General features: G+C 39.4%; 1 protein-coding gene across 2 annotated transcripts in view; it reads right to left on the bottom strand.

The window, feature by feature from the left end:
- pemt (phosphatidylethanolamine N-methyltransferase) overlaps positions 1-19,049 on the bottom strand; it is a 116,141-nt gene that overhangs the window by 33,977 nt on the left and 63,115 nt on the right. For both annotated transcript variants that reach the window (XM_067430625.1, XM_067430626.1), the window contains exons 4-5: positions 11,895-12,040; positions 2,557-2,668 (exon numbers count right to left, since the gene is read on the bottom strand). In XM_067430625.1, the coding sequence (XP_067286726.1) occupies positions 2,557-2,668; positions 11,895-12,040 (258 nt within the window). The remainder of the gene's footprint in view (positions 1-2,556; positions 2,669-11,894; positions 12,041-19,049) is intronic.

Raw genomic sequence — 19,049 nt, 5'->3', positions numbered from 1 at the left:
CCATTGGGCCACTGAATCTGCATTAACGACAACAGCTGGGGCAACAGCCTTAGTCCTAATGGGTTGTTATCATAGCTATCAAAATCCAGTGTTCGGCATTTTGCGTACGTGAGTTTTTGTTGTAGATGTCTAATAAATAAATAAATAAATAAATAAATAAATAAATAAATAAAAAATAAAAAATTGTGTACTGTGCTAATTGAGATTTCTTACAGCTCTTACAGGTTGTTGGCCTTGTCTGTTTCGTTGCTTCTATTGCTCTTCCCTTTTTTGTAAGTCGCTTTGGATAAAAGCGTCTGCTAAATGATTAAATGTAAATGTATAATAAAAGTTTGGAGTTTGGAAAATTTTGGTTTTGAAAATTGATTGTTTTTTTAAAAAAGTCTCTTCTGCTCACCAAGGCTGCATTTATTTGATCAAAAATACAGCTAAACAGTATCATTGTGAAATATTTTTACAATTAAAAATAACTTTTCTATTTTAATATATTCTAAAATGCAATTTATTTATGTGATTCAAAACTGAATTTCCAGCTGAATTATTCCAGTCTTCAGTGTCACATGATCCTTCAGAAATCATTGTAATATGATGATTTGCTCCTCAAGAATTATTTATGATTATTATCAATGTTGAAAACAGTTTTTTTTTTTCAGGATTATTGAATTAATAGAAAGTTCAAAAGAACAGCATTTATCTGAAATATAAAGCTTTTTCAACTTTATAAATGTCTATACCTTCACTTAATTAATTTTTAAGGCATCCTTGCTGAATAAATGTATTCCTTTCTTCGTTTACCCACCCCTACCCCCGGTAGTACAATGTTACTAAAGTTTTCTATTTCAGATAAATACTGTTTTGTTTTTGTTTTTTACTTTCTATTAATTAAATAATCCTAAAAGTGTTTTCAACATTGATAATAATCATATGTTTGTTGAGGAGGAAATAATTATATTATAATGATTTCTGAAGGATCATGTGACACTGAAGACTGGAGAAATGATGCTGAAAACACAGCTTTAAATCACAGAATAAATTACACTCTACTATATTCAAATAGAAAACAGTTACTTTACATTTTAATAATATTTCACAATATTACAGTCAACATTACTTTTTTATTTTTAATAAAATAAATGCAGCTTTGGTGAAGATACTTATTTCAAAAACAATCAAAATAGTCGATTCCAAAATTGTGTGTGTGTGTGTTTACAATCTCAGGGCTGTCGTCTTTTAGACAGCTCTCTTCCCCACCCTTCTCAGGTGGTGCTGAATAGATTTCAGCCGTAAAGAGAGAAAGCATCCGTGGTGATGGTTTTTCTCCGTTTACCTGACATTTTATAGTGCTGCTTGTTCATCCACGGACAACCGAACCGATGCTTCAACCACCAAAGGCTTAACTCATGTGACGTGATGATGCTTGATTTGTGAAATGCTCAAGTGACGTGTCTACTCACGCGCAGCGGTTGTTGCCAAGTGAATTCGTTCCCGGGATCAATACCCACTAATAAACAGTTCCATTTTATTTTTTCTTTGGCTCTTTTATATTGTTTCGCGGCCGCGGTACTTTTTAATTGTAGCCCAAAAAACCGCAACCCGCGGCTCCATAATTTTTCCCGCAACTCCTTTTTTAAAATAGCCCAATTGTGCGGGAAAACCGCGACCCTGGCAACTATGGAGATGGGGGCGGGATTGGGAAAAGTCCATGAAGCAGGACTCAAACTTATATATATTAGCCTATATATTCATTATATTAGCCTATATATTCACTATATTAGCCTATATATTCATTATATTAGCCTATATATTCATTATATTAGCCTATATATTCATTATATTAGCCTATATATTCATTATATTAGCCCAAAACTGTTCAAAACTGCCTAATGTTACTGAATGAAATGTTGAACCCATGAAGAAGAAACGACTGTGAAGCTGTGGGCTGTTGATGGACTCGATCTGTGTTTTGATCATCGCCCTGAAACTGATCCAGACGACTAAAATGCTATTTTGTTTAACTTGTTGCTTTTATTAAATGAAACTTGAACATTCAAGTGTTGATAAAAATTATGCATGAAGCTACAATAAAAAAAAATCTAAAAAGGAAAGAGTTAAAGGTATTTCAAGTGTAATAAATAGGACCATTGTAGTATAACTAAAGTGCAAAAATAATATATACATAGTAAACAATAAGTATGATGTTATGTACACTTAAAGATAACTTACAAGTACACTTGCAGTATAAAAACTACTAAACTAGTAGTTTACCGAGAGTGTATTTCAAAGTGTACTATCATAAACACAAATTACTATAAGTATTAAAATACTAAACTACTAGTGTACTTATAAGTACAGAGTTACCTAGTTGTGCACTTAAAACATTTATACTTTTATATACTAAAAGTGGGCCAATTTAGTCCCAAGTAGTACTGAAATAGTACACTACACTTACTAGTACACATTGATATTAGTACTTACTACATAAAGTATACTTAAAATATACTTGAACATTACTTAAGTATACTTCTTTTTGGTAAGGGTAGGAATGAATGGACTCACATTAAGGCCAGGCCCAGGTAGTTCGCAGTGCTGCCCCAGTACATGGGGTTATCCATCACATTAAAAGGGAAGCTTGTCACCTTCTGATCCATGAGGATGCCGAAATAATCTCCTGATTAAAGATAAAACAGAACATGAATAACTATATCATTCGCATACAACATGAACTTCATGTGCTGTGTCTGAAACTCAAACACACTGTTTGACAGGCTCACATGGCCATACATATTCCTTCCGGTTTGCACATTTGACATATTCTAATGAATAGTTACACAATTAATTATATTCTAACATAAACTACACCAAACTGATGTCTGCACCAGCTTTATATACTTTGCTCTCATTTATATTAAATATATTTAAAGTAGAAAACACCACTGACAAACCAGCAGCTGTCCCACTATAATATCAGTTTATGTTATGTGATGGTATTTTTTTGTCATGTTTATTTTTTTATTTATTTTTTAAATAAACACGCACGCGCACGCACACGCACACGCACACGCACACGCACACGCACACGCACACGCACACGCACACGCACACGCACACGCACACACACACACAAAGAGACTCTCACACACACATCCACATACAGTATCACACAAACGTGCAGACACACACACACACACACGTTGGTCTATGTGGTTTACAGGGACTCTCCATAGGCATAATGGTTTTTATACTGTACAAACCGTATTTTCTATCCCCTTACACTGCCCCTAAACCTACCCATCACACACACGCACACGCACACGCACACGCACACGCACACGCACACGCACACACACACACACACAGCCCCTAAACCTACCCATCACAGGAAACATTCTGCATTTTTACTTTCTCAAAAAAACATCATTAAGTATGTTTTTAAGGCCATTTGAAGTATGAGGACATACCAGTGTAATACCCATGTAGTTATACAAATTTGTGTCCTCATAAACCACATAAACAGGCTCACACACACACACACACACACACACACACACACACACACACCCAAGCAGACTCACACACATACAGAAAGAGACTCTCTCTCTCTCTTACACACACACACACACACACACACACACACACACACACACACACACACACACACACACACACACACACACACACACACACACACACACACACACACACACACACACACACACTCAGATTCTCTCTCTCACACACACAGAGATACTCACACACACTATGTCTCACACACACACACACACACACACACACACACACGCAACTCTCACACAGACATAAACGATCACACACAAACAATCTCTCACACACACTCACTGACACTCTCACACGCACACATACAAAGTTTCCCACACACACATTGACAAACATACAGACACTCAAATACACACACACATACACACACACATACACTCATGGACACTTTCTCTCACATGTGCGCACACACAAACATACACACACACATTAACACAAAGACACACACTCACTGACATGCACACAAACACAAACTCTCTCTCACACACAAACAAACACACACACACACAAAAACATAGACAGTCACACACACGCACGCATTCACACGCACGCATTCACACGCACGCATTCACACACACACACACACACACACACGCATACAGAAAGACAGTCACACACACACTCACAAACATACCAATTAAGAAAGACACTCACACACACACACACACACACACACACACACACACACACACACACACACACACACACACACACACACACACACACACGCATACAGAAAGACAGTCACACACACACTCACAAACATACCAATTGAGAAAGACACTCACACACACACACACACACACACACACACACACACACACACACACAGAAAGACAATCACATACACACACATACAGAAAGACAATCACACACACACAAAACAATAAAATTACATTTATAAATGAATCTAATAATACTTATTTCAGCTACTATATTGTCACGTGTAGTAACACACGTGCAGTTTTAATGAAACATGTAGAAACAGTCAAACTACACATGAACACAAACAATACCCGACAGCAAACTCACTCAAACTGAGCAAACAAAAGAGCAAACAAGATAATGAACGAGAACACAGGAGGACGGGATGATTAATCAAACACACTGAGAAACTGGGTCAGATGACCACGCAACCAAAACACACACACACACACACATCTTTCAGCCGCCATTTTACTTGTTCTGCCAAATGTTGAATCAGACAAACAAGATTGTGTGACACGACAGGCGGTGACGGATCCATCTGTGCCGATGAGAAGGCATCCTAACCTCGCCGTAATCTCTCACAGTTCTCCTCAAACAGGCCTGAAAGCTAAACTGCAGGAAGAGAGTTTCCAGGAACCCGACCCACTTCAAACTAATCATTTACACGAAAACTCAGAGGTTTAATGAAGAATTATGATTCTGGCTGTACATGTCCACGACTCATTACTTAAGTCCATTCACCCAAAACTCTGATGCATCGAAATGTTCATTAAAGGGTTAGTTCAACGAAAAATGAAATGTCTGTCATTAACTCCTCGCCCTAATGTCGCTCCACACCCGTAAGACCTCCGTTCATCTTCACACACAGTTTAAGATATTTTATATTTAGTCCGAGAGCATATGCAAGTGTATGCACACTATACTGTCCATGTCCAGAAAGGGAATAAAAACATCATCACAGTAGTCCATATGAGACATCAGTGGGTTAATTAGAGTCTCTTGAAGCATCCAAAATACATTTGGGTCCAAAAATAACAAAAACTACGACTTTATTCAGCATTGGCTTCTCTTTCGGTTATTGATTCATGATTCGGATCGCCAGTGTCTCGTGATTTCAGCAGTTTGACACGCGATCCGAATCATGAATGAATGAAGAGACTCTAATTAACCCACTGATGTCTCATATGGACTACTGTGATGATGTTTTTAGTCACTTCAGTTTTCAGTCTTACGGGTGTCGAACCCACGGGCGTCGGAACCATTGTGTGTGTGTGGGACAAGACCCACCCACTTTTTAAGACCAATGATATTGGACCCACTCACTTTTCAGCACATGTCTGTTTACCTTGGCTATGCCTTAACCGAGAAACCTATTAAGAAACATATTATTAAACACGTTAAACGCTTTATTTCCCCTTTTCTAATATTTGCTCTTTTTTTATTGAAAATAAATACCTTTCCGATCTGATATGTGATGGGGAAAGGGAGTAGAGCGAGTGTGGCAAAAGGCGGATACGAACCTCTGATCGAATTGCGTCAAAACTTGATGCCATGCGTCTCTTACCCCTTGTTACGTCCAAGGACGTATTTATTTATTTATTATTTTGTTGATCTTTTTTTTTAAAACTTTCATAACCCCTGAGGGTGTGGGCGTGGTTGTTGCCTGCTGGCTCTCTCTCTCTCTCCCTCTCTCTCTACTCTCTCACAGGCCAAATCATCACCACCTGTAGCTCGTTTGTGAGCGCGTGTGCCTGAGGAGGAAGAGTATATTGGGGCAGTTCGGTGTTGGTTGCAGTGAGATGAGACTCACTTTCCCCTGCTCCAGACTGAATGTGTGTTTTGAGGTTGAATTGCCATCAAAATAGTTGTGTGTGTTAGCAGTGGCTAACTGAATCTAGCAGTTGACAAGTGATCCAGTCTTACCTTTAACTGAAGTGAGAAGTAGTGTGCTTGCAATTTTATTTTATTATTTCCATTGTAAGGGAAGCTGTAGGGGGAGGGTGCCTTTTTCTTTTAATACGGCTTTTGTCGCTGTTTTTCCACAGCCAGGGAGGTAAGGGAAGTTTATGTTGTTTATTTTGTCTTAGGTTAGTTAGAATCCCTCCCTAAATTAGTCAGAGAACTGTTTTGTTTGTTATTTTAGGCTTTACTCTCCCCTGAGCCATTGCTCCCCCATTAATCTTTGTTATGCCTTCTCTTTTTATTTTATTGTAAATAAAATCCTTGCTTTGACCTTCCATCCGGTGTCATCCCATCTTCACTCTGGGACAGAGGATTGAAGTGTGTTCTCACCTTCACCTTTTGTTTTGTATTCCTTTTTATACTTTTTCATTTGTTACCTCCTCTCTCGACCCCTAGACGGAGAGGGGAACGTAACACCCCTAGACTATAGCCATGGTAACTAATTCAGTGATTTCTGTAATTTTGTCTGGCCCAATCAATTGTTTATAAACGGCACTTTTTCTATCTGGACACGGAGCATAAAAACATGCAACTTGTTCATTATCATTATCTGTTGATTTCTATGGCAGTTAAATGAATATAGTCTTTTTATTAGACTATTGGTATTTGAGGTCTTTTTGGTATAGGAAAGGAATATGGCCTCAAACGCACCATAATGCAGGAAATCACATCTATGAAATAATTTTTTTTCTGCGGGAGAACCCCCAGACCCCCCGCAAAACAATTCCCCCGCCTATAATTTTTTGCCTTAGCCGCTACTGACCCACCCACTTTTTATTTGCTTCTGACGCCCATGGCCGAATCAAATTAGGGAGAGTCGTTAATAACATCAATTTCATTTTTGGGTGAACTTTAAGAGATCAAGTCTTCTGAAGAGACACAATCACTTTACATGATGAACAGATTTCATTTAGGCTAGGATCAGTGAGCATACACTTTTCAATAGAGGAACAGAAATTGTGGGGATGCGTAATTAATGACAACATATCCATTATTAGGCAATCTAACCCTTTAACGCTGAGCGAACTATCTGTGTTTTTTCCAGGTCACCCTAAACAAAAGGCCGGTTGGATTCTGTGATCCACTTCCACCAGCTTTTATCATCAGGATATGTAATCAGACCCTGCCTTATCTGGGTTTAAACCTTCTTTCCCACTTCTCTCTGACCCAGTTTAGGACAAAAGGTGTGACGGTAGCATGCACCTGGTTGTCCGAGTTCCTGGTGCTTCTTTTATTTTGGGTTTAATTTTTTGGAGCATGAATGTATCTGTGTTATATAAGCCCTTCGGTCGCTCTTATACATACAGAATATGTGTTATGAATGGAAAATATGCTTCATTCACAAGAATAAAGAAATGCTAACCTGAAAACTCAAAAAAACAATGCTATCTATCTATCCGTCCGTCCCTTTTTTTCCTCAAAGTTGATGTGTTAGAAGCAGGAGAAATGGCCAAGCGTAAGGATTTGAGCGAGTTTGACAAGGGCCAGATTGTGACGGCTAGACGACTGGGTCAGAGCATCTCCAAAACTGCAGCTCTTGTGGGCTGTTCCCGGTCTGCAGTGGTCAGTATCTATCAAAAGTGCTCCAAGGAAGGACCAGTGGAGAACCGGCCACAGGGTCATGGGCGGCCAAGGCTCATTGATGCACGTGGGGAGCGAAGGCTGGCCCGTGGGGTCCGATCAAACAGACGAGCTACTGGAGCTCAAACTGCTCCAGAAGTTAATGCTGGTTCTGATAGAAAGCTGTCAGAATACACAGAGCAGCTCAGTTTGTTGCGTATGGGGCGGCATAGCCGCTGACCAGTCAGGGTGACCTCTGACCCCTGACCCCGCCGAAAGCACCAACAGTGGCACGTGAGCATCAGAACTGGACCACGGAGCAATGGAAGAAGGTGGCCTGGTCTGAGGAATCACGTGTTCTTTTACATCACGTGGATGGCCGGGTGTGTGTGTGGCTTACCTGAGGAACACATGGCCCCAGGATGCACTATGGGAAGAAGGCGAGCCGGCGGAGGCAGTGTGATGCTTTGGCCAATGTTCTGCTGGGAAACCTTGGGTCCTCCATCCATGTGGATGTTACTTTGACACGCTCCACCTACCTAAGCATTGCTGAGACCATGTTCAGCCTTTGATGGAAACGGTATTCTGGTGGCTGTGGCTCTTCCAGCAGGATAATGCTCCTGACACAAAGCACAAATGCTTCAGGAATGGTTTGAGGAGCACAACGACCAGTTTGAGGCGTCGACTCGGCCTCCAGATTCCCCAGATCTCAATCCAATCGAGCATCTGTGGGATGTGCTGAACAAACAAGTCCGATCCATGGAGGCCACACTTCGCAACTTACAGGACTTAAAGGATCTGCTGCTAACATCTTGGTGCCAGATACCACAGCACACCTTCAGGGGTCTAGAGGAGTCCATGACACCAGGACTCAACATGTCAATCAGGCTTTATGTCTGATGGTTGACAAGTGCACTCAAAAAGGTTGTATAATGTTATTTCATTAAAATTTGTTAAAATCTGAAAGAAATGTATTTTTCTTTTTCAATTTATTGAGTAAAAATGTTAAAACATCAATGGAACTACATGATATTATGTATTAATGACCTAAGAACATTGGTGATATATGTTTAATATTAAAAGGAGGGAGCAGAATTAAGAAAATTAGAAACTGGGTTCATAATAGTGTGAAAACAAACAAATAAAAAATAAACAGATAATGTATTTTTTGATTTAGATCTTTTACTGAACACCACTATTACATAACTGAAGATTTTACATTGGTCTTGGATGGATTCAATTAAACTAGAAAGCTTTTTAGTGTGAATTAACAAATTAAGTTATGAAGTGAATAAATATAATTCTTTAGAAAAAATATTTAGAAGTAAGCCTGTTCCCTTACATCAGGGATGGCCAACCCTGTTCCTGGAGATCTACCTACCTGATAAACGTCCACACTAATACGTTTTTGTGTTAAAAGGCATCTTTTCCTCTGTTTAGGCCTTCTGTCCACACTGAGACGGCGTTTTAAGTCAACCAAAACGTAGCTTTTTGAAAGCGCTCTCCAAAGCGGATCAATTTGAAAATGCTGTCTTCTTGTTGTAGTGTGGACTGTGAGGATGGAGGGATTTATAAACGATGATACATGTTTAGTCATGTGACGCATATTGCAACAAAAGATATGCATGTTTATACTGCTATTGTGCCAGTTATGTGCTATTCACTTTCACACAGTTGCTAAAATACATTACTTTGCACACTAAACATCCCCGTCCTGCAAGGATGACAGAAAATGAGTTTGCATTTGCTGACCTGTGGCAAAACACGAGTGGAGCTAGGTTTTAGACCAGTAATGGTTGACTGAGTGCGACCTGACGCTTCAGTGAACGCTGAGATATTGTGCTAAATAAAATAATCCTGTCAGAAGTGATAACTTGATGATCTCTGTATTATCTCAGTGAGCGTTTACGCATGCGCAGTGAGCTGAATTTGACATTTACTGACGTTTTGGTGTGGATGAGAAACTTTTGGAAAACTGTACAAAATTTTCAAATCTATCCAGATGAATGTAGACGAAGCCTGAAGCAGCTAATTAAGATCTTTAAGAGAATTTGATAATTACAGGCAGATGTGTTGCACAGGTAGATCTCCAGGAACAGGGCTGGGCAACCCTGCCCTACATGGTCGATTATCTGAGACCTTTGTGTATAAAAATACCAATTTTTAATAATGTAGTGTTATTGTAGTATATATATAATAATGACAAAGGCACAATAAATGTCCACCATCTTCGTAAAATGTCCAGTAAAAGCTCCCTGACAGCATGACCTAGATCTCAACTCTCTTGTCTGAGTTCATAACTGCTTACTTGGCTGTGATTGGTCAGACGCAGATGTTAGATACCTGAAGGTACATCATGGTCAGTATAGGTCAAGTGTTGAGGCATTAGTAAATCCTCACAGAACATTAAGTGCCTTTTAGACATGTGTCGGATTAGCATTGTTAACCTCCGGTGCGAACATCTGTAGATGTGCACACACATCATTGAAAGACGACCCAGTTATTCATTATTAGAAAACAACAGAAACTACGGTAATATTTTTTTAGTTTTCAAAGCAGTTTCCAGAATATTTAATTAAACAAGGATGAATTGATCAAAAGTGACAGACAAGACATTTATAATGTTACAAAAGATTTCAAATAAATGCTGTTCTTTTGAACTTTCTTTTCATCAAACATTCATGTTGCTGTTTTCCACACTGATAATAATCATAAATGTGTGTTGATCATCAGATCCTCATCTGAGAATGATTAGTGAAGGATCATGTGACACTGAAGACTGGAGTAATGATGATAAATTCAGCTTTGATTGCAGGAATAAGTTACAGAATAAGTTAAGTTAAGTAAAGAGAATTACTTCAGGAAAAAAAAGAGACTCTTGAACTGTTGCGCAGTGGTTTTCAGTGGAGGCATCCCTCGGGATGGGATATATATATATATATATATATTAGGGCTTTTAAAAATTAACGCATTAATATATAATAACATGTCTAGTCTTCATGCTGTATTATTGATAATTTTTGAATAAGTATGGTTTCACTAATAATAAACGTACATTTGCATACAGCATACATATTTGACCATACACATGTAGATTAGAGTATTAGAAACGTAACTTAAACCTAATTTAAGATACATTTACAAGTGATAAAATGTGCGATTAAGTTGCGATTAAAGGGGTACTTCAGCGCTGGGAAGATGAATCTGTATTTAAACTGGGTAATCAATGTAGTAGAAATGTGAAATTATTTTTGAATTTGGTGCCTTCTAGACTGAGAAAAGACAGAAAATGTATTTTTGTCTCAATTCCCAGAATGCTTCACTGCCCTGTGAGGCCACTCCCACAGCCACCGCTACTGGATTACTGTGACTGAGTTGGAGAAGACAATACAATTAAAAACTGAACGTGTGTGTTCAATATAATGAGTGAGTCGCCGCGTGAGTCTCACGGCACTGAGCACTAACTGCAGGAGTGAGATAAATGAGCTGATGAGCTCTCGTGATGAGCGCTGAGGTAATCGCGACTACACTCGCGGCATACATTCACAACGCGAGTTCAGTCTGGCGCGTTTCAGTTCATGCCTTTGCAAGCTTAACTTTCATAGAAATTAATTTGAGAAGTTAAAAGACTTCCATTGCTCACCATATCTCTGTTTAAATGAGTGCCTGTAGCTGAGCTGAGCTGTGAGTGTGATCTCCATCCTCATGCGCGGGTTCAGAACATGAGGAAATGGCTCCCTCTGCTGGCTGTAGTCTTAAGCCTTTGGCCAAACATTCCTCCTATGACGCAAACATCGTCAATTTGCGTAATAAAAGGAATTTTTCCAGAAATAAAATGCATAAATCTCTTGTCTCAGGGGGATATGAGGAGGGGAGCACAATCATTTGAATATACTCCAGGGTTTCTACTGATACAAAGCCAAATGCTAATCGCTGAAGTAACCCTTTAATCGCAATTTAACTCAACTGACAATCATGCGTTTGATCGCAATTAAATATTTTAACCGACTGACAGCCCTAATATATATGTATGGAAGGACAGAGAGCTGTAAGGTTGGATGTGGTACAGAAGTATCAGTGGATGGACTTACCCAGGAAAGTGCCAGTAACGCCCAGAGCCATGAAGCTGCTGATCACAAACAGAGAACCCAGCGTCATAAGAGCTGCTCCTGCATAATACACTTGTTCATTATCCAGCGGATCCCAGCGCGGCTGTCCCTTCATGGCCACTGTAATGCTGAGAGACAAACAGAGAAAGAAGGCAAATGTCAGCGAGACAAACACTAAAAACCAACAAGAACAGCACACATTGCCTTGAGTTTAACCAGGCACGGGACAGGACTCGACAATATGGACTCTATGACTGTCCCTATCAGCGTTCAGGCACAAGACGATGCCAAAGAGAACTCGCACATGCAAGTCTTTCAAGTCTTCTTGCACTTATGTACACTTATCTTACAAATGTACACAAACATAGTAACCCCTTTCCCAAAATGAGAGTAGAAACCAAAAGTATAGGCAATCCAATATTTTAAAGGGCCAATATATATTCTGATTGGTTGTGACTATGGTCATGTTGCTTGAGAAACAAAATAACTAAAAGTAAAACTGTACAAGAAGTGCTGCACAGGGTGTGAATGTTCTTATCGTGGTGCTCTTTGGGTGTAAGGAATGGTTCCACTCAATAAACAACAATAAAGCCTTTAAAGGAACTGTATGTAAGAAATGTATTTCAATGAATCATAAAATGGCCCTGATATGTCTCTAGACATTAAGAAGTCATGTTCATTTCTAACACTTCTATCATTGTCAACAGTAGTCCGGCTAGGATATTGTCGTTTAAAAGTTGTTTTTGCACCCCTCAACTGATGTTGATGATGTCATGTGTTTTGGCCTGAAGCTCTGCCCTCCACCTATCGACCAATCACAAAGTCAGTAGTGTTTGGGGTTGCCAGATCTGCTCAAGTTCCCACAGCTGCAGATCTACAAACGTTCTGCTGATCCTGCAGCCAATCTGGCAACCTCAAGTCAGGGGGAGGGGGAGGGGGAGACACCGCTCTACAGTCTTACACACACTTCCTTCAATTCATCACGGCTTATTCTTTTAAAAACAGGTGACAAGTACACTAACGCATTACGGATTATAAGCCTTCATCAGGGTGTGTTTTGCACAAATGTAGGTACGTTTGCAGACTGTTATAAAAAGCAGTTTTCTTCTTTTCATGTTGATGCCATGAAATTTTAAATCAACTTATTTTTCCCTTAAAATATACATTTATCAGTTTAAACATTTGATATGTCATCCATGTTGTATTCTGAAGAAAATATTGAAATTTGAAACTTCCACATTATTGCATTCTGTTTTTATTCACAATTTGAACAGTGTCCCAATTTTTTTGGAATCGGGTTTGTATTACAAATATCCCCAAACCTCGGATTACACTTTTATTCAAGGGGCCCTCTCTTGCACCCAGCGCAATTGACTTTGTACACCGACGCATGTGTCATTCCTATTTTCCCTCCACAGAAGCACGTCGCTAAACTAGTGAATGAACTTGCGCTCCCTGGGCGGTTCAGCGCAAAAAAGGAGGCGTGTTCCGGCGCAAACAATCCCTGGTGCTATTTTGCTGTTCCATTAAACAGTTGCGCCACTGACCAGAAAAAGTCTAGTCTAAAGTCAGCGGCGCGTTGCGCGTTGTTCATTCTGCTATTTTAAGGACGCATGCTTGACCATAATGTATAGCGTGCACAACGCACATACACTTTGCTCATGTAATCTACACAGATGCAACAATTATGTTTGCAAATCATAATTTGTTACACTAAAAAAATATTAACACATGAGATGACGGAAATCATTGTGGTGTGCCACGAAGATGTGAAAATATAGGCATAAATCTAGCTTACAAATTTTTCAGGCTAATTGTAGTAATTAAGGATCAGACCTGTTTGCCTAATAGTGGAAAGACATATAAGGACATCTGTCTTTCAATGCTCTTACAAGAACATCAGTCTCCTCGGCTGTGAACCGCTCCTGGCGTGCGTCTGGTAAATACGCCATAATAATAGCGATCCATAATGGAACTTGCGCAGCTGCTATTAAAGGGAATGTTGGATGCCGCTATGATTGGTTTATTCACGTTACGCCCAAACCACACCTATGAATAATGAAGTACTTCAGACCAACCCATTTTAGATTTGCGCCGGGCGCAAGAGCCATTTATCCCGCCGGGGAAATAGCAACAGCGCCGAGACCCGCCCACAAAGTTACTTGCACTCCGCGCTTTGACACTTGCGTTTCAGATCGTTAAAATTGTATCTGTGTTGCAGTGTAATTACACATTTAAGTACTAAGTAATTAGAATTGCATGTACATATTATAGGGTTAGAGTTTCGTTTGGGCTAGTTCATGTAATTATGCATCATTTACTGCTATTACTATTGTAAGTGCATGTAACGTGTAACAAGGACACTTGCTTTCCAACTGAATTACATTTTTCTGACCCAACTGGCATATATTTTTTACGTTTCAAGTATAAACATGATTTAAATTTGCTTTGCAAATAAATGTATGATATTTGTACTTGAATAAACAGCTGAAAAACCGCACTTATCAAGAAACCATGTCTCACTGTTCTACTTTCTATTATGTTCCAGATGGAAAGAGAGGAGCCCACAATCACATCCGGACTTTCAGTTGACCGCTGCATTAGTGTGGGGTAATTTTCACCATCAGCAGGGAAGATCTTCCTCACAGTCCCATCTTTTCACACAGGAGAAGAGTGATTATCCGCTGCACCTCTCTTTCAGACCCTTACAGCAAACCTGAAAACAAATAATTGCTACTTGACTGCTCAATTCTGCCTTCAAAAAACACCTTGTCGTCGACAAAGAGTTGTCAGTGTGTTAGTGTGTTTTCAGGGTCTCTGGGTCACGGCTAAAGCAAGAAAAGTCACCATGAAATCAAAATTGACCATTCATATTATCTCCTCATAATCTTGAGTCAGAATAACTTCATCTCTTCTCTGTTGACGAGGGCAGGGCCACCTGTCACTCACATGAGATCCACCAATAGCAAACCACAACCACATCCAATCAATTCCCCACAGACAAAATCAAGCCCCGCCCTACATTTGTTCTTGTTTGTGAAGCGTTTAACTCAGATGTACGGCACAATAGAGAAGAAAATACTAGCGTAACTTCTGTTTTATGCTGATTTTAAATACTTTAGCAGAGATAAAGATGCACCTTAAAGGATTAGTTCACTTCAAAATGAAAATGTCCTGATAATTTACTCATATTCTCCTCCAACTTTACATTTTTAGACATTGTTGTTTTACCATTATTTTTGTAAAGGGTGTTTGGTTTAGTCTTTGAACATTCGTTGCTGATGGTTTGTGGTCAGAGTCTCTGAAGCTCTTCCTCTGAAACTGCATTGATTTGGACCTTCAGCCGTTGGTTCCCAATGAAGTCCATTATGTGGAGAAAAATCCTGGAATGTTTTCCTCAAAAAACATAATTTATTTTTAACTGAAGAAAGACAGACATGAACATCTTGGATGCGATGGGGGCGAGGAAACTATCAGGACATTTTCTATTTGAAATGAACTAATCCTTTAAAAGGACATAAAGCTAAAATTTAAACTATTAAAAGAAACTAATAGCTTTGATTTTCCCAATAAAAACACAGTGGCGGAATGAGAAGCTGTATTTTTTCTTGTAGGCCAAAACCCATAAACAAATTGCATTTAAAGAATACAATGCATGAACATATTTAAAACATTTAATGCATTCGTGATTCTCCACATTCTCCAAGCTTGTATGCTAATGCTTGAGCACATGCTCCTGTTTTTTACTGAAAAGTTCACTTGCATGAGCTCAGGTCCAAACATTAATTCAAAACCTGAGCTAATTGACAGAAAACAAGTTAAAAAGATTAAGTCCATTATTTGCAAATAGCATTGTGTAACGAGATTTATAAGCAACTGTTTGTAGGCCAGGCATTTGTGACCGGGAACACCACAAGTACAAAAAAAAGAAGAAAAAAAGACCTAAAATATTAATTTTCTGGGGGGAAATTGTTGTGTGAGTAAATGTGCATTTTCAGGAAGAAGAAAACCCTTCTTTAAGGGTTAAGATGACTGGAACACAAACCCTTCTGGTTGTGGTAAGTCATTTTGACCTGGAGAGGATTTTATAACCTACAATAAATACGTTATTTTCAGTGGCTGCCGATATGGGTTTTTCCAGTCTAATATCATGAGGCAGTTAGATAAACAGAAGGGGCGTATTACAGAAACATCTTCACTTGAGAATCCTCTCTTATCTGTTTGGCAACCATGGCAATTTCAGTTAGGACAGCATTTAGGACAAAAGCTATTACAGAATGACATTTCTAATGCTGCGTTCCAGCCATGTTTTTTAGCCCCTAAGTCAGGACTTCAAACCAAGACTCACGACTTTGTAGCGTTCCAGGCAAAATCACGCCAAACTGCCTGAACGTGATGAATTGTGGAAGCTAGATGTAAACAAAGCATGGCGGACCTTATGCGGCTTATGCTTGTTTACAATAATTTCTATTTATTGAGCAGTAGGCTAGCTGGAGCCATTTACCTCCAGTCTTTGTGCTAAGCTAGGCTAGCGGTGGGTGTGTCATTATGGCACGCACTGGGATAAAAATTTGTATGTATGGACATTTTGGATTATTCAATTTTTATGAATTGATTCTGCGATTCCATACGTTTTCAGAAATCACAGGTCCATAATTGAATACCACGATACTGAAATTAAAGCCCCGTTTCCACCAAAATTACCCGGAACAATTTGTACCAGGGACTTTTTTACAGGAACTTTTCTCCCCCCCCAGACCTGCAGCTGTCTGCGTTTCCACCGCGATCTAAAGTTCAGAGAAGATTAGGCAGATTAGTCCGGTGATGTAGGACTGCGCAAGACTGCTCCTCCAAGTCAGTGAAGGACAGTAATCATTTTTAAGTGTACTGATTGAAAGATTTAGTGGACTATTTACATGAGACGTTATCTAAACCGATCTGGTGTTTACATGTGATGACTTTCAATCGCAATCATTTTGTCACATGCAGTTTGTCTGCCGCATCAAAAATGTCAACGCTGTTTTCTCCAGCAGCTGGAATGTGTAAACTGTAGCCATAGCAACTCTTAACGGCCACCAGGACTAATACAGTATTATATAATAAGCTATTTATTTGTTGTAAAGTGTAATAATCATCTCAGAAAGACAAAAAAATCTTCTGTCAGGCGGAGTTAATGTAAAAACTGCCTTGGGCAATATACGCTGTGTCATTACTCCAACATTATCTTCATAACTTACGAAATAAAAAGTTTACCCCTCAGAAAAATTTTCTTTCCTCTCTTGTCAACATGAGCACAGTCACGTCATGTAAGGACGCACACTTAAAAGTAATCGGTCAGGTCGTTTACAAGGTGAAAAAAATAATAATAACGAGTATGGAAGAGATTCAAGCTGTGCTGCTTTTGCTGGTTATGTATAGGTTTATTAAAGAGGTAATTAACAACGACAGAAAAGAGCACTATATGCAGATTCAGCAGCATGCAGCATATTCAGAAAGCTTGTAAAGCTAGATTTAAAATGACAATGTTTATTATTATCAGCTATTACGGACATTGACCGTGAGATGGCTGAGACGACCGCGCGCCACCAGACAGAGAGCAAGACTGATATTTACAGAACGACCTCGCAAAAGACTTTAAAAAAGCCGGTTGAAATAAAATGCTGCGTGAGCTAAACCAATCAGCATGTTCAGCGCCCAAGTCCCACCCTTGAAAGTTCCTGAACTTTGAAAAAGTACTACCTCGCGAGCAGGGCCGTTTGGAGGGGGGAATATTTACCCAGAACTTCATTTAGACCCTGGTTCCTGCGGTCTAAACACACCGAGTACCACCCAAAGTTCCTGGTTCCTGGGTGAAGTTCCTGTGGTGGAAACGGGGCTTAAGACTTTCTGCTCCAATTTAAGAAATTTTTAAAGGAACACACAGACTTTTGGGGACTTTAGCTTATTCACCGTATCCCCCAGAGTTAGAAGTCCATACACACCATTCTCAAAACTCTGACTGACGCACCCACTGCTAGCCTAGCTTAGCACAAAGACTTAAGGTAAACGGCTCCATATAGCCTACTGCTCAATAAGTGAAAAATAAAATCAACATGTTCCTATTTACATGTATAGATGTGTATAGTTACATTGTGTACTAAGTTGCAGTTTTTAGACCGATATTGGAACTATACTCTCATTCCTGAGTAATAAGGAGCGTTTCTGGCGTACCATGAGTGCAGCGGCATAATGATATTACACAGCACCTGAAAATAGGCTAACTTCCGTCAACATAACAAATGTGACAACCTGCTTTCACAGAGAGTGTGCTGGAGACTATTTTCAGACTATCACTTATTGAGCAGTAGGATAGATTGAGCCGTTTACCTCCAGTCTTTGTGCTAAGCTAGGCATTCACTGAGATAAAAATGGTATGAATGGACTTATCTAACTCTGGGGGATACGGTGAATAAGCTAAAGTCCCAAAAAGTCAGTGTGTTCCTTTAAGTATATGGTCAAATTAAGGCTTTTTAAGAATCACGCAAAGTGGAAAACAATCATGTTTTCCACAAACATAACATTTCGAACCAAAAAGTTCAGCATTTCTCTCCATGCCTTTAGAAAACCTGAGAAAGCCACAAAGGGTCTTTGAAGAGCTGTATTTTTTCCTGTTGAAAGCCTCATCATAAGCAACTTGCTCAGTATCTTTCTCACAGCAAAAGAAACACAGGTCTTTGTGAGACACCCACACCATCGCTGCTAAAGGTCTTGCATTGATAAACTGAGCTGATGAAGGCGTGAGAAATACTTTTGTAGAGATACTCTGTGGATCAGGCTTTATGTCAAGCAAGCAGGTTTTGTTGTCATTGCCTACTGAAGAGGTCAGGTCAGCTCAAACCCACACAGGAACTTACTGGATCATTTGCTTTCAATGTGCTTAATTAAAACGCCTCAGGTCACAACGTGCCGTACCTACTTCTGAAGCTCACAAAATTCTCCAGACGCCTTATAGGAAGGAACCACTCAAATCAACACCACGAAGCTATGAACTGTTAGCGATGAACAAAACATCAGTTATTGATCTTCGTTTAATTTATTGGTATCTAATTTATGGTCTATGTAGTATATTTAATTGGGCATGCTCTTTTCCTCCATTTG

The sequence above is a fragment of the Pseudorasbora parva genome, chromosome 21 (assembly GCF_024679245.1).
Source record: "Pseudorasbora parva isolate DD20220531a chromosome 21, ASM2467924v1, whole genome shotgun sequence".
NCBI classification, from domain to species: Eukaryota; Metazoa; Chordata; class Actinopteri; order Cypriniformes; family Gobionidae; genus Pseudorasbora; species Pseudorasbora parva.
This window is presented reverse-complemented; position numbering and strand designations above follow the sequence as displayed.